This window comes from Leptosomus discolor, chromosome 5 (assembly GCF_034619465.1).
Source record: "Leptosomus discolor isolate bLepDis1 chromosome 5, bLepDis1.hap2, whole genome shotgun sequence".
NCBI classification, from domain to species: Eukaryota; Metazoa; Chordata; class Aves; order Leptosomiformes; family Leptosomidae; genus Leptosomus; species Leptosomus discolor.
This window is the reverse complement of record NC_141395.1, coordinates 31306631-31321614: the sequence shown is the minus strand read 5'-3', so window position 1 is coordinate 31321614 and position 14984 is coordinate 31306631. Positions and strand designations below refer to the sequence as shown.

At 39.0% G+C, this 14984-nt stretch overlaps 1 protein-coding gene across 1 annotated transcript in view; it reads right to left on the bottom strand.

Moving 5' to 3' along the window:
- The window catches only part of SATB2 (SATB homeobox 2), a 131220-nt gene that overhangs the window by 54056 nt on the left and 62180 nt on the right, over nucleotides 1-14984 (bottom strand). Inside the window, exon 6 of the mRNA XM_086465433.1 lies at nucleotides 12150-12252. Within this exon, the coding sequence (XP_086321559.1) occupies nucleotides 12150-12252 (103 nt within the window). The remainder of the gene's footprint in view (nucleotides 1-12149; nucleotides 12253-14984) is intronic.

Genomic DNA, 14984 nt, shown 5'->3' with positions numbered 1-14984 from the left:
GGTGCACTACAGCAGAATCATGTTGGTTGTGTGAAAACATGCTACAAAACCATGCAAGTCACACATGAGAAAATTTTAAAGCAGTGGTTCCTGTATCCAAAGCCTCATTGCTATGAATTTGTCCAAAAACCTTAAAGCACCTCTGCATGAATGCCCACTTTAAAGAAAGTGGCTTCACTCTCTTCAAAAAAACTTTGATTAGCATTACAAAGAACTGTGATTTCTAAGTGACACAATGCTACAAAAAAATTAATCACTACACACAAAATGCATATATTGTAATTTTATACAGTGACACATCTTGTCCCTTCTAAATCTCTTATGTCAGCAATATCACAGTATCTTTTCATGTAACTGCAAAACTAAATGCAATATTGAGAAATTAAATTTCCTCTAAAAGTAGTATTTGAAATAGGAAATTAAGTTTTAAAAGTACATAACTATTACTTAGATAATTTTAAGTCATCAGAAGTCATTTTACAGTAGGTTGCAGATTCCATGAGCCTCACTACATGCAATTGGATAGGCATTTATATATTGATCTGGTATTAAAGTGTTCAGGGATGTATATCGTACAACTAGAAAACTACTACCTCATCCCTGTATTGCTCTCAGCAAATAACAAGACAGGATTTATTTCATGAATGCCATAATACTATTATAACTTGTGTAATGATTAACAACTGTACAAGGCTCTGAACTGTTTTTTAAAACTTAATCTATATAAAGCTTTGAAGTTTCACACAGTTAATACTCAGAATGACAGTTTACTGAAGACTTTCTCTGTTTCCTTCTAAACAGAAAGACAGCTCTTTTCACCTTCCAGAGTTAATCTCAGACAGAGAGGGCTGAATTCTCACTGGGAACGGAGTCATGCCCTGAACACACACACAAACACACACAGTTACTATCTTTAGAGCTGTCATTCTGGAACATCACAAGTACTGAGCTTTACAACTAGGTGAATTTGTACGCAAGATTTTCTTGTATGAAATATTAACTCTTCTCATTCTTTAAAAGGAAATACCTACAACATCTTTCACCTTCTACAAAATAATTGCTTTAAGAAAACCTTTTAAAATAAAAATTACACTTTTCCAAGAAAATTATTAATTCCATTTTTTCACAAAAGCCAATGTTTCTACCCAACTGATTTTCTAAGTGTGTTTATTTGTGCCGTATATTTCAACTATGAAATGCAATGCAATACGTGCAATACACAAACACTATTGTCATTAAATGACCATTTTGCCATGTTACTCACAGGCTGACAGAGACACAATGCAGTATTTCAGTTTGCTAAAATATTGAAAATCCCTATTCAAATGCTGCTCCTCATGATGTCAGCAGGCCTCCCTGAAAATCAAGTACAGAAATCTCCATACCCCTAGTCTCTGGCTTTAGGAACAGACATTAAATCAATGTGAAGTATGAAATAGGAGCAGTGTTAATACCAGAGACGGACCCAGCATTGATATAGAGATGTCATGTGTGGGCAGGGGAGTGTGGAAGAGGGGCTGCTTTGTCACAGCCCCAGACCACCTTCTGGACATGGACAATTCAGACCTCACATGGCCATACTAATGATTGCCTCCTCAGCCTTTCTGCAGCAAGCCTACAAGGTGCAGTAGCCACTTGACAATCAGGAATTAACTTGATGTAAACAGAATCCAGATGTTGCTCAGTGTGCATGGAATACTTGGAGCACCCTGCTACAAGAAAATATAATACGAACTACTTTCAGTCTTCATTTACACCCCTAGAAATCTAGTGTCCTTCCACCAGGAGTTTCAGAACAGCCAAAATAAGTTCTGAACTATTTTGTAGTTTAAGAAACACACAGAGAATAAGCCACTGAAACCAACAAATTGCTACTTGTTAGAACACAAAAACAGTAACCGAGTGTTTTTGAAAACTTGGTGAGAAATAAATATAAATAACATTCACTTTCTGGGCTGAACCACATTTGCCAAGTTTCCACCCACTCCTGACTTTAGTGCCAAGTTATAAACCCCTATAAAAATAAAGTTTAAGATTAAAAGGCTGCCAGGCTGTTAATCTCTGCAGTGCTACTTGGAATTACAATTACACAGAGACATCACCTGACTTGCTTCCATAGGTGTATTTTTCCCTTATTATCAGTTTCCTTTTTCAATCACATTAGACTATACAGCCATGCATATACTCCCAATAAACAAGCCAGATTCCAGTCACTTCAACCACTTCAATAATAAAAGGTTACCATTAACATTTACGCTGGATGGAAAAAATGTGCATGACTCAACTCCTCAAGACTCTTTCCTTCTCTAATACTTTGCCCATATCAGATTCCTTCTTGTTCTTTGGTAACTATGGACTGGTAGGGCTCTGAAGGGCTGGACAGTAGCAGGCCTGAGACAACCCCAAGATGGAGACTGGTACTGCCCTGGGAGACAGGCCAGCTTGTCAGCAATGCCCTGAGAAAAAACGGATACAGGAGCCACAAAGCTGCTGCGACACCAGTATTCTGCCTCAGATCTTCCTGAGACAGGGTTTTTCCATTTGCATCCTCCAATTTCCATGTTCCTACCCTACTACAGTCTTTTGCTTATCCTTCCGTTGTTTGCTATTGCTGCACTGAAACTGGGGATACATTTATGGCTCTTGTAGTCTTGTATGATCTGGCTGGCACTTGAATGTATTGGAATACAAAGCAGTGAAGACAGAGCAGCAGGACCTTAAACTGGGAAGGAAGGGGCTCCATGGACATGTGTTGTCTACGTTCAAGTACTGCTGATAAACTTCCTCTGCTAGCAATGCCTGTGCTAGTTAAACAAAAGCTGGTCCAGGAGGCTGTTGCCCACCTCCATCTGTGGTGTGACCACAGCAAAAGACATGGCAGTGTTTTCCTTTTCTTCCTTCATCACACTGCCTGATATATGATTCTGCAGCTCTTTGCTTGAAGAGCTCTTTTAAGCCAAGTACAACAGTACTGTCGTATTTCAGAGCCTCACACCCTTTTGAAGACATACACTAGGTAGGCAGATGCAAGGTGTCTGGACAACAGGTAAGCTAAGCAAGCAGCTCTCAGAGCACTTCAGGATAGCATCTGCCCTTCACTTTCCTATACCCCCCTATAACACGTCACTACCTCCACAAGGCAGTCAGAAACCAATATAATCCCCAGAAAGAGAGCAGCAAATTAACATATTTCAATGTTCCTTTCTCTTCCTATAATTATTACCACGTGGCTCAACATATTTCAACTCCATACTGAGTTAGAAACTTCCTGGATACAGCACAAAAGGAATCCAGCGCACCCTTCCCCTGTGTGATGCTCTTAACCTCTACCCAAATCTTCCTCACACAGTCAAGCAGCTGACGCAGTCCATAGCACAATAGCTTGGGGTGGTCCGCCTGCAACTTTCCATTTGAAATAAAACCAGCTCAAAAGATTTAAAATAAGATTTATTTCTCCACCTTCCCTTCCCCTTCCCCTTTATTTTCACTGAATTGTTAATAGGAACATTCTGACAAACAGCCTGTGGGGCATTTAGGGCTTATGAGCGGCACTGAATTGACTGACAGCACTGGAAACCAAATTCCTATGCACAATAACGGATGCGGCAAGGAAAGCAAGAGCATAACACGTCTCCCAGCACTGCACTGCAGTGGGACACAAGAGGACCCGCCAGTACCCACGACCCAGAGAGTCCTGAACTTTTCAGTCCCACAGGCATACGGGCACTTTGCCCCAGAGTAGGAAAAGGCTGGTAAAGAAACGTTTTGTAATAAGTTACTAGCCGGCAGAATTGCCATGCTTCAATTGTGACAGGATGTCACCACCCAGGGCTGTTCTCCAGTGCTTCAGAGTTTGCTTCTTTGTTTTATTTATTATTTAAAACCTGGTGATCATAAAAGCCATTACCAGCAGTGGTCACAGCCAAGCAGGGAGAGCTCTGTGAACTCTGGTATGCCCTGCACTAAGCCTGAGATCGAAAGGTTCCTACAATTTTTCCTGGCTTAGCACCATTCTACTCACTGGAGCCAGACCTGAACTTTGGAGCCACACTTTGGGGACGAAGCTCTCTCTGGCACAGTACCACCCTCTGCCTCAGAGAGTCAGGGCTGCTGCACTGCACTGAGAGGGTGCCCTCTTGCTTATGCTACGTAATTATGAACCACCACTTTGTAAATAACAGAACCACTCCAGAACACAGGTAATTCTGTATCTTTTAATCTATAATTAGGATAATTACTTATTTCTTTTCATCACAGCCCACTTAACCACTTCAGTGCAAAGGGCTGGTCTGAGGAGTCTCATTTTCCTTCAACATCTAATCTTTGTATTTACCCAAAGTCGTTCGCTGACTTCACTGTCTGATCTCTGCCTGGGCCATTTGTTTCTGCAGTCAGGACTGGAGAAAAGCAGGTTGACTGGAGAGGCAGGCTTGATAAGAAGTTGCAACTTTTAAAACCTTTCCCTTCCTACTGCTGCAGGATAGCAAATAACCTCAAAACAGCTATAGAGCACATAAAAAAATTGTTTGGCCACTGGATGTGGGCAGCAAAGGCCTTTATACAAGCCTAATGGAAAACAGACAGGAAAGGCCATCGTGTGTTCTTCGTTGCATTGCAAACCATTCCACTCCCACCAAAGTACAAATCTCTATTTTTGTATTTAGAAGAACCATCATTAAAAGTGGACCTTTGATAAGCATCAGTTTCAGGTGAACTGAGCAGGGTGTACTAACATTGCTGACTCTCCCTGTGCAGCTGACCTTCTCCTTCCTTTGTCCTAAAGACTAGATCCAAATCATTCCTTGGGACACAGAGATGCTAACATATCTTCTGTCAGTTCTGCTTAAACATAGTAAGCCAAATTCTTCCCATGGGCTGTCCCTGGACTGTACTGCTTCCAAAGATGCTTGTCAGAAGAGAATGATTTAACCCACGATCTTATTTTTATTTATTTTTGGGTTACTGTACTGGTTCAAGAGGGCACATCGAAGTATGAACTCAGTTCTTTGTAATCACATTAACATAATTTGTAGACAGGACATGTCAGATCCATCTGGCAGAGAAAAGCACTACATTGAAGTTGCTTTAGTGACTACCTGGTCTAATGCATGAATATGGATCAGGTGAAATGGAAAAGGAGAAGCAGGGCAAACATTACTCAGAACTGTCTGACAGAAACACAGAGTACTGGTTTAGATGGACTGATGTTCTCATCTGATATAAAAATATCTCCCTTCCTGTCAAACTACTGTGACAAGTCTGTCCTGCTATTTAAGTACTAACCTTTCACGGGCACCTCAAGAGGGAGGTGCAAACCTCCTAGAATAACCAGTTGATTGTGCAGTCCCTCCAGGAGATACGTATGCATCTCTTTCTGACTTGTAATATCAGAGATGGTGAAAGGAATGAGACAGAACACAAACATCATTAAGGTAGACACATAAACTCTTCAGATACTTTGTATGAATACAATTCGATTCCGCTCTTGAAGTTACATATTTTATGAAATCCACGGGATCACAGGCAGCTATACTGTAGCTTTCACACTAGGAAAGCTTATGCCTGTACCTAAGCTTTGGATTTTCCTCCCGTTTCAGTCTAATCTCCACTAATGCCTACTTTCTAAAAATTCCTTTCCTTTTGAGCTAACATGTTGCTGTTTGGCAGCACACAAAAATATTTTTTTAAATATGAAGGAAAATTCATTTTCAGATTCTTCAGATCAAAAAAACAGTTTGCATTTTTAGAAAATGAAGATGACCACTCTTTACTAAGAATTCAAAAGTGGCTGGACAGAAGTACCAGCCTCAGCACACAACTGGTCCTCGCTGAGAAAAGCACTGTACTTGGAACAGGAGACATTTTAAAACTGTAGAGTTGAGTGACGTTATTTGAGCAGGTTTGGTCAGCATCTCTTAATTAAAAAAAGTTTAATGTCCCTGCATGGCAGGGACAACACATGGGACAAGTGGCTATGCAGTTTCTCTACAGAAAGGTTTTCAACCTTTATTGCACCCACATGTGGTCCCTAGAGCAGCAACGGCTGCAGATCCAGCCACAAGCATACTCAAGAGATGGCATTCAGCTAACCACACATAGCCTTCTGCCACGACGCTTGTACTATTAAGTGAGAGTCACTGCTCCAAAACAGCCAGAAGACATGAAAGACATTCTGCAAAGCTGAAATTCATACATGCATTTGCTTTAGATAAAAGATAAGCTTAAGGTAAAAAAAAAAAAAAAAAAAAAAAAACCAAAAACCACAACAACAACAACAACAAAACAACCCCAAAGGCTCTGTTTTAATTCTCTTTACAGAAGGGAATAGCCAAGAAAGCTACAACTCATAAAGCGCCTGGAATGCACTGCAGTGGGTAAATTGTTTCTTAACAATACATACACACAGATCCCCCAAACTGGCACTTAACACCAGGGACAACACTGAAATACAAAATGCTAATGTGGGTGTGGAAAACAGCAGTCAAGTGGTCTATAACTCTTGCTGGACCTTGACAACTTTAAACTTAATATTTAAAGAGAGATGCCACTTTTTCCTCATGACCACTGCAAACCGATGAACTACTCTCCTCACAAAACAGCACAGCAGTCCACAGACTAAAAGATGTCTCTGAGTCAGAGATGATCTTCAGGTTGTGTATGTCATCTAGATGTTGAAAAGCTTCCCTGAGAATGATGTTGTTTTCTTTCCTTTTTCCTTAAGAAAGTGAGGAAAGTCCTATTTTTAGTGAAATAAATACACAGTCAGGAGTGTAAAAGTAAGCAAAGCAAAAATTACAGTAATGTCAAGAGCCACAGAGCTGACCTGAATGACCCTAAGTGGTTTAGTGCCAGAGCTGCAACTAATATCCAAACAAGACACGAAATGATCTCTTCTTAAAAAACTTAACATTTCTGCCTCAATCTGTTAGTTAAAAAAGGCAAAAGATCAAGATCTATATATGCATATACACACATACTTGCATATACATAAACCCCTCTATTTACATAGAGAGAAATATAGACACATGCATGTACCACTAAATAGGATATTTTTAAAAGTCAAAAACACTGCTTGGGAAAGATCTGGTGTGCCTTTTCATGAGGCTTCCACAACAACTGCTTCAGAGGAACAATTAAAAACTATTCCTCAAAGCATGTAATGACAATTTTCCCCAGACTCGCACTGGCATTACCGCAGTGCCACAATCCTAGGTTCCTTCAGCCTGGAAATAAGAAAGCTGGGAGCCCTTCTGCATCCCGTTTCTAACCCCTCTCAACCTACAACAGCCTCTAGAACACATTATAAGAAAAACAGATTGCTCTGTCTATCCACTATGGGAAGGAAGCAAACATACTTTCAAGAATAAAACAGCACACAAACAAGGAATCAGTAATATTGGAAAAATCAAAGAGCAGCCAAAGCAGATTCTCAATTTAAGGAAGCTATGAAAGCTTTTTCTTACATTCCTGATCTGTTGAAACAGAAATAACTGAGCCCTCCTCCTTTAAACTAAAAAACCTCGTCATTCCACAAAAGCTTTGAGACGGCCACAGTCTCAGAACTCACATCCTCAGAAAGCTGTATTTTGACAGCCACTGATTGCAGGAGTAAAGATGAAATGTTCTTAACACACAGACAAAGAAAATAAGTCTTTTTATTTTTAAGTTCACAATGTATTTATTTCTCCCCTCTGCCTTCCCAACTTCCTCCCACCAAGCTAAGTTGTGTCATCAGGCAAAAAGAAAAAATTCACACCAGTTAAGAGTTTCAGTTGTGAAAGAATTTTGATACAGTGATAGTCCTCCTGATAAAAATAGAAAGCATGACACTTGGAAGTGAAATATCTATTGAGACATTGAGCTAAAAAATATTCAAAATGCTATGAACCCAAAACACTGGGCAATGAGTAGGTAACTGGTACAATTTTATCCCTTGGCTGTGATCTGAGTTGCATAGCAAAGTTCTGAAATATTTCTCTCCACATAGTTTTTTTTTTAATATATATATATATATATATATATAGTTACCTATATGTGTGTATATATGTGTATATAGTCACTTGAAAAGTCTTGGGTTTATTTGTGTATCTATTTGTTCATCAAATTAAGAATCAATGCAAGCCTTTTAAACAGTTATTCAAATCCTAAATTTCAACAACATTGAATACCTTCTCTCAGCTTCAGCAAGTTCAGCATCTAGAGAAACCAGACAAGCGGTTCTCAGATTGAGAGGAGCATCCCCATGGGACTGGGCAGGTGAAAGACAGTTTTAGAACCACTAGACTAAGCCATTGTTGTATAGTTGTTATCAATTAATATGTAGCCTTTATTAAAAAAGGGGAAGTCTGATTCTCCATTCAGGTAAGTTTAAACACACTTAAACCTCGCCATGTATGCACGACTGTGCACTAAAATGCCTTGCACTCCTCAAAAAGAAGAAAAAAAAAGTAAATAAAGAAGAGTTAAAAAAAGGTGTCACATAGTAATATCAAATTAATTCACAGCACATATTCTGAACAAAATTACGATAAAAACTAGATAGCTTAATTACCACCCCAAATAATTACAGATGTTCATGAGGGGAAGAGAAATTTCACAGAACTGCAAGCTTTTTGTTTCCCAACTACTGTACATTTTCCATTAGAACTGTGTTAATATAAGCTCTCCTTCAAATATATACACGTTTCGCAAGGAGACTGGAAAGAGTGGACATCCTGCTATGAACTCACTCATGTCCTCACATGTATCGCAAGTCACATGCTCAGAGCCAGAAGGAGACAAAAAGCCTCCATCCTCACACCAGCCAATTCACAAATCTGTCTGTATATTAATTCTCGTGCTGTTGAGTAAACTGTGAATGTCTTAAAACCTTAAGGGGCTGGGGCAGGGTGGGAGAAAAAATTCAAGCAGAATTTTATTCTAGTGTTGTCTTGACACAGGACAAAATTACCATGCTGAGCTGAACTAACTGAAAACTTTTTAAATTGCAAGCGTAAATAGTTTAGCTGTCTTTTCGGTGAGTTCAACAGAACGCACACTGAGAATGTTTACTTGAGATTTGGTACAATTCCATTCGTGTACAGCTTTTACATCTGTTGCTAATGATATCAAATTATTGACTGTTCACTTTCTTATATTTATTTAATCATTAACCATATACTCGGCAACCTGATGCTTTTCTTTTTTTTTTTTCCAGAGAACTTTTTTTTTTTGCCTGGGTTCAGTTATAATTACTTTGATCTTCCAGAGTGTATAATTATTTTACTGTTTATTTATTTCTATGAGAAAGGAAAAAAGTTTGACCTAGGAGATCTATATGTGGCAATTTGTAACAGAATCACATCGCTTATGTTTAGGAAATCATGGTTTTGATTAAGAAGCAACCATTTAGTTCCCACTGTTTTATTAAAACAGACATTAGCAGATAATAGGAAACACATTTAACACTGTAGGCTGCATTTAGTTTGCAATGTCAATAAAGTTATTTTGAAGCACCTTCCTATTTTGTGTTTACCACAGCTCATATGAATCGTTTTTTGCTCTTACTTTCTAATAACCAGTTCTAGAGTTACATATGGATATGGGTGCTGGTCCCAAAGATCCTAAATTGTAGTTTTACCTAATCTAACCAGATTACAACCCAAAAAATAAATTGCTGCATCATCCATCCACCTTCATGGAAAATCTAAGTCCTTTTTGTAATTATTATTAAAGGAGTATGTCACTGATTTTGCATACTAACTGAGATGTCCTGTAGGAATATCTGGCTACAGAAAAGAAACAAAATGTCATGAACACAGAGATGATGAGAAATTGCAACTACCCAAAGAAGAGCAGAACTCTTCCTGTTCCCAGGATGGAAACCCAGGAAGGATTACTGCCCTAAAGTTGCATGGCTGTTTATTCTTCAAGCACCACTGTACCTGCCATAGACTCTTTGTTTTCTCTCCCACTCATATGGTTGATGAATCAACACTACTTGAACTGCTTTATAGCAGCTTGTGTTTACTTCACACATACCTTAACCTTCCTTTTTCTCCTCCTACTAACACACACATACACTTCCAAACCGCAATGACTGGCTGTGTCTCTTTGAATAGCACAGATACAGAGTTATCTGGCAAACTCTTCAGGTTTGGATCTTTGACCTCTTGATTGAGGTCTCATTCTGCTTTTACTGCACTTAACAATTTAACTGTGCACTTACTAAGTAAAAAAAAAAAGTAAGAGCCTAAAGAATTTGATGCTCTAAGAGTGGAAGAAAGTGGAAGACAGCAGTGTGCAAGAAACACTTAGAAGCTGTAGTGGCATCTCTACAGTTGAGAACACTACAGTTAAGGGCTTCTAGTGCCTCTGCAACTGGTACCCTTGCCCAGTTTGGAAAAAAGAAGGAGGAAAAAAAAAAAAAAAAGCCCATCTCTGTTCTCCTAGAACGGCAAATAAAAGCAAACGGTGATGACCTTGAAGCTGTTTGATTCCTTTGATTGTTTTTTAACCAAGAGGGTATGTTAGAGCACTTAGAATAAAATTCTTTTATTAGGAGATACCATTTAGAGAAAAGAAATACTTCTGAGTCACACAATGGCAATTTAGAGAGAAGGAACTATCCAGTTTATTTGGCATGAGGGTAACCATGTACTAGAATGTTCAATCCACATTTTTACTTGAAGACTAAATCATTTTAGTAGGTGAAAAGCAACACCTCCATTTCCTCATCTGCACTGTTAGCTCACTTCTGCCTGAATAACCTTCCTTCTAGACACAAATAATTTTACCATAAAACAGTCTTCTTCTTTTTCCCCTAGTGAAAATCTAATCACTGCACAGCCCAGGCCTAAGTGTCTTACAGGTATGCTCCGCACAAGACAGACATCCAGAGGAAAACCAGATGTCTCAGAACTTGTTCTGATATTTCACGCAATTTTGTTTCATGTGTTCCTAACACAAGGATCAGACTCTTTATGGTATTATTATGCAGATTTCTAGTCTATCCTATGGAAACTAAACAAGGAACCTTTCGTAGCCTTTTAAGACAAAAAGATGGCAGACTCGTTTTGAAAGATGCTAATCTTAATGTGACTAGAAACACAGTGGCTTTGTGTTTCTACTCCTGCATAACACTGGTGAATCCTGTTACAATTTTCCTGGCCACTGAAAGGATCAGAGAGAAATAACAAAAATAGTCTATGTCTTCTTTCAGACAACAAATCTTCCCTTCACTGGTGCAACAAAGAGAAAAACTATGAAAAAACCTATCACAAATCAAAGTTAATCTCCAAGGCTGACAGACATTTGGGGACAGACGAGCCAGTTGGTATTGTGGAAAAGTTTCTCACTATCCCCAAACTCCTGCTCAAAGCACATGTGTGTTTTAAAACAAAAAAATCTACCAAAACAAATGGTCCAGTATACATGCAAGTCCCTTCTCAAAGGAAAGAATGAATAAAAGAACAAACTACACATGACGGATGCTTGTCACATCACTTCATGTACATGATCAGACACTTCGGTAGTGACAGTGGGATGAACTTACATAGAATAATTTTACTGCCTCGGGCATTCACTGCTAACCAACTAATACAATTTCATTGTAGAAAAAAAACAGACAATGGGCTATGTTCATCTTCACTTCAGTGGGTGCAGCACCTTCTTCTTTAGCAATGTCTCCTAACAATCATGTATTAAATCCTCTACTGGTATCCAGATTCCACATAACAAAACGCGGCAGGAATGCCAGTACACTTTGCAGTACTGAAAACTTGAGAGCAAGGGCATATGTAACTTAGAAAGACAGGTTTTTAACTTTGATGAATAAAATGCAACTAAGGTAATTCACATAGCAATCTAACTTTTAAATCCTGAGATACTAGAACATTTTTTTTCTACAACGTTTTAGCTTAATTCAAACCACAGCTGATCTTTCAGCACAGCTAAATGGGATATTTGAAGCATATTTTAAGTGGTCTATGTTTGTAAAGTTGCCTTCTTTGTAAACTATCAGATTTAATTTCAAATGTGTTGTGACTGTGCCCTCTGTGTAGATGAATTCACTAATATTATTATAGCTTATTATCACTTAAAGCAAATAATCTCAGACTGTCAGCAGAAGTTCAAGAACTTCGAAAGTCACAAAAAGAAAATCAATTTACCTTTAATCTTCTTGTACTTTTTGTACCATCTCCCAAACTCCTGGCACTTGGTTGCTGACACATTGGCATAGTATGTGCTATTTACAATGGATGAAATCATACTCTGGAAGTACAGAAAGAAAGACAGAAAGTGTTTTAAAATAACTTGCACAATTAGAAATCTTTTCCAGGGCAAGTGAATGACATGCGAGTGCACAATGATCATCCATTTGTGACTTCAACATCAAAAGAAGTGTCTGATAAATACAAAAATCTGGTTTTAGTCTCCATTCTATATTCCCAGTCATAACTAAAATTACAAAATAATAATTATTATTTTGCCTAATAATGCAAAAAAGATGCAGTACAAACCTAGACTGAGATCTGCAGCTCAGGCTGGGGGAGCAGTTCTACTTTACTTTGTACTTGTGATATCACAATATCTAAACTTTAGTTGCATAACAACAGGCAGTGCCATGCTGAGGAACACACGCCCACTGCACCCAGGTGAGAATAAGTATGATTTAGGAACCAGATCCTAAAGGTAAGATGAGATGCTCCAGCATGCATAATCCAAATAATGCTTTTCAGATGTCTCTGTTCTGCTTCCAAATGTAGCAAGACCACACAGCCAAGAATCAGAGAACATCCGTGCTACTTGCTGCAGAACAACAGTTAGGCAAATAAGTTAAATTAATATAATTTACAGAAACGTGTGATTAGCCCTTGTGTGAAAAATCACCCAGAAGAGAAATTAACGGTGCCACTCAGCGCAAAGAGAACTATGCATACTACAACACAGAACAGCCGAAAACCACAAAAAATATCAACAAAACTGAAATATCACTTGCTTAACCACCACTCCTCTCTACTCTTTGCAAATTCCCTCTAAGCAACTCTTAGCACGAGTCAACTGAAGCAGAGAGGCGCAGAGTTGTTTTGCAGCACCCGATACCCATAGAAATTATGGGTTTTATCTGGAATGTTTCTGCCCACAGGATGGGAAAGAGCCTGGTTACTGGTAGGTTCTTCCTTTCTTCCCCCCCCCCACTCCCTTCATCCATTCTACAGAGAAGGCATCTTTTTAACAACATTTTGCTTTCCTTCCCCCCGCCTCTGAACTCTTCCGGGGTCAAACCATTCCCAGCACGTGTACATTTCCAGCAAGGAAACGCAACCTAACACCACTAATGTATGGGAGCCAATGCACCTTCTCCAGAAATCACATTTTTCTTACACCCTCCTTCCTCACTTAGGTCAAAGCTCAGAAAAAGCCCTGGCACATTGTATGACCTTTCTGCACAGAGATCAGAGCATGAGGATGATCTTGTAGGTTCAAGCTCTGGCCCACCAACTCCTGTCCACTCCTGTGCAAAATAGGATCTTGGCCATCTCTGGAAAGCTACAAGGCATACACATTGGCTTAATCAATTACAACAATGCTTTAAAAACAAGAACATCCCCTCCCTCTTCCAGATTTATCCAGCCTTCTACCCAATTCACTGCAGTATCACAGGACTCCAGCTGTTCCTGAACTCTTGAGTTTTGGGGACTTAAAAAATGTGAGCAAAACCGAGAGACTTAAGACAACTGGGTGGGTGCAGATCAGTTTCAGTCTTCAACAGGTAATTTCACTTTCAGTAAAGAGCCTCTTCTGCTTTTACTTCAACATTTCCACTCAAAGACCACTACGGTGCACTGTAGTAGAGTCTGAAGGCTATGAAGTAAGAGCTTTTTTAAGTAGCAGCTTCAATTTCTAAAACTGAGATTCAATTTTCTAATTAAAATCAATATTTTGAGACATAAACCTAGCATTGTGGGCAGTCAGCAGCAACTCCCTCCCCATAAATACACCCTTGCTCTAAGTCATTTTAACAATCAACAGTATTCTGAAAGCCTGACACAGAGATAGCCTCTGCTAAGGAAGGATTTTTAACAGAGCTGAGCTGAGCTAACTCTTTTCTTTGGCGTCACTTTAGTTACATTTCCAGTCACTAAGGAAAGGTGGGAAAATTGTTTAGCTCTGTCTACGCAACAATTTGGGTTTTCCCCTTTTTCTTCCCCCCACCAAATCCTCTAGCTCTACAACAAATCAACATCACTGAAATTGTTGGGCTATTAAATATCATAGACTATATTAACCCATCAACCTTTATTTGAGAAAGTAAAGCTTAAACTAAATAGTCAAGCAACCACTGGTGAAAAATCCCAGGACAGATTCTCTTCAACTGCTTGACAGTAGAGCAGGGTAAAGAATCATAACAACTTTCAAACTACGTATCCTCACTATTAAATCCAAAGGAATCCTAGGTATATTTCTGCTAGGAATCTTGTTAAGTCTGCAGAAAGGAAATATCTATTCAGAAGAGAGTGGCAAAAAAACCACTGACTAATTGCAAATTTCTAAATAATGCATATTATTCCTGGGAAAATCCTTAAGGAAGGAATAGATTATATGAAATAGCAGATACATTTGGCATATGTGTGGCCATGATAGCCATGTGGAATGAAAACTACTTAGACCAGGAGCTAAAGAAATATCCACACAAAGAAAATCCAATGCAGTAAGTTCAAGGAGAAAAATACGTAACATGAGTACATCCCAAGGAATCGTGCTCCAGCAAAGAGACAAAATGCATGGTCAGTGTTGAAATGAGATATACAATATACAGGAAAGATAGAGGTTTCTATGCAAAGATGGAAATGCTGAAATAATTGGATTTCTTTCTGTCATACACACTCCCCCCACCTACCCTCCTTCCCCCCAGCAGCTTGGTTAACTGGGATTTATTTGTTTGAACAGGAGCCGTACGCTAAGAGTAGCTAAGCTGCAGCCACATAGTACACCTAGCAGAA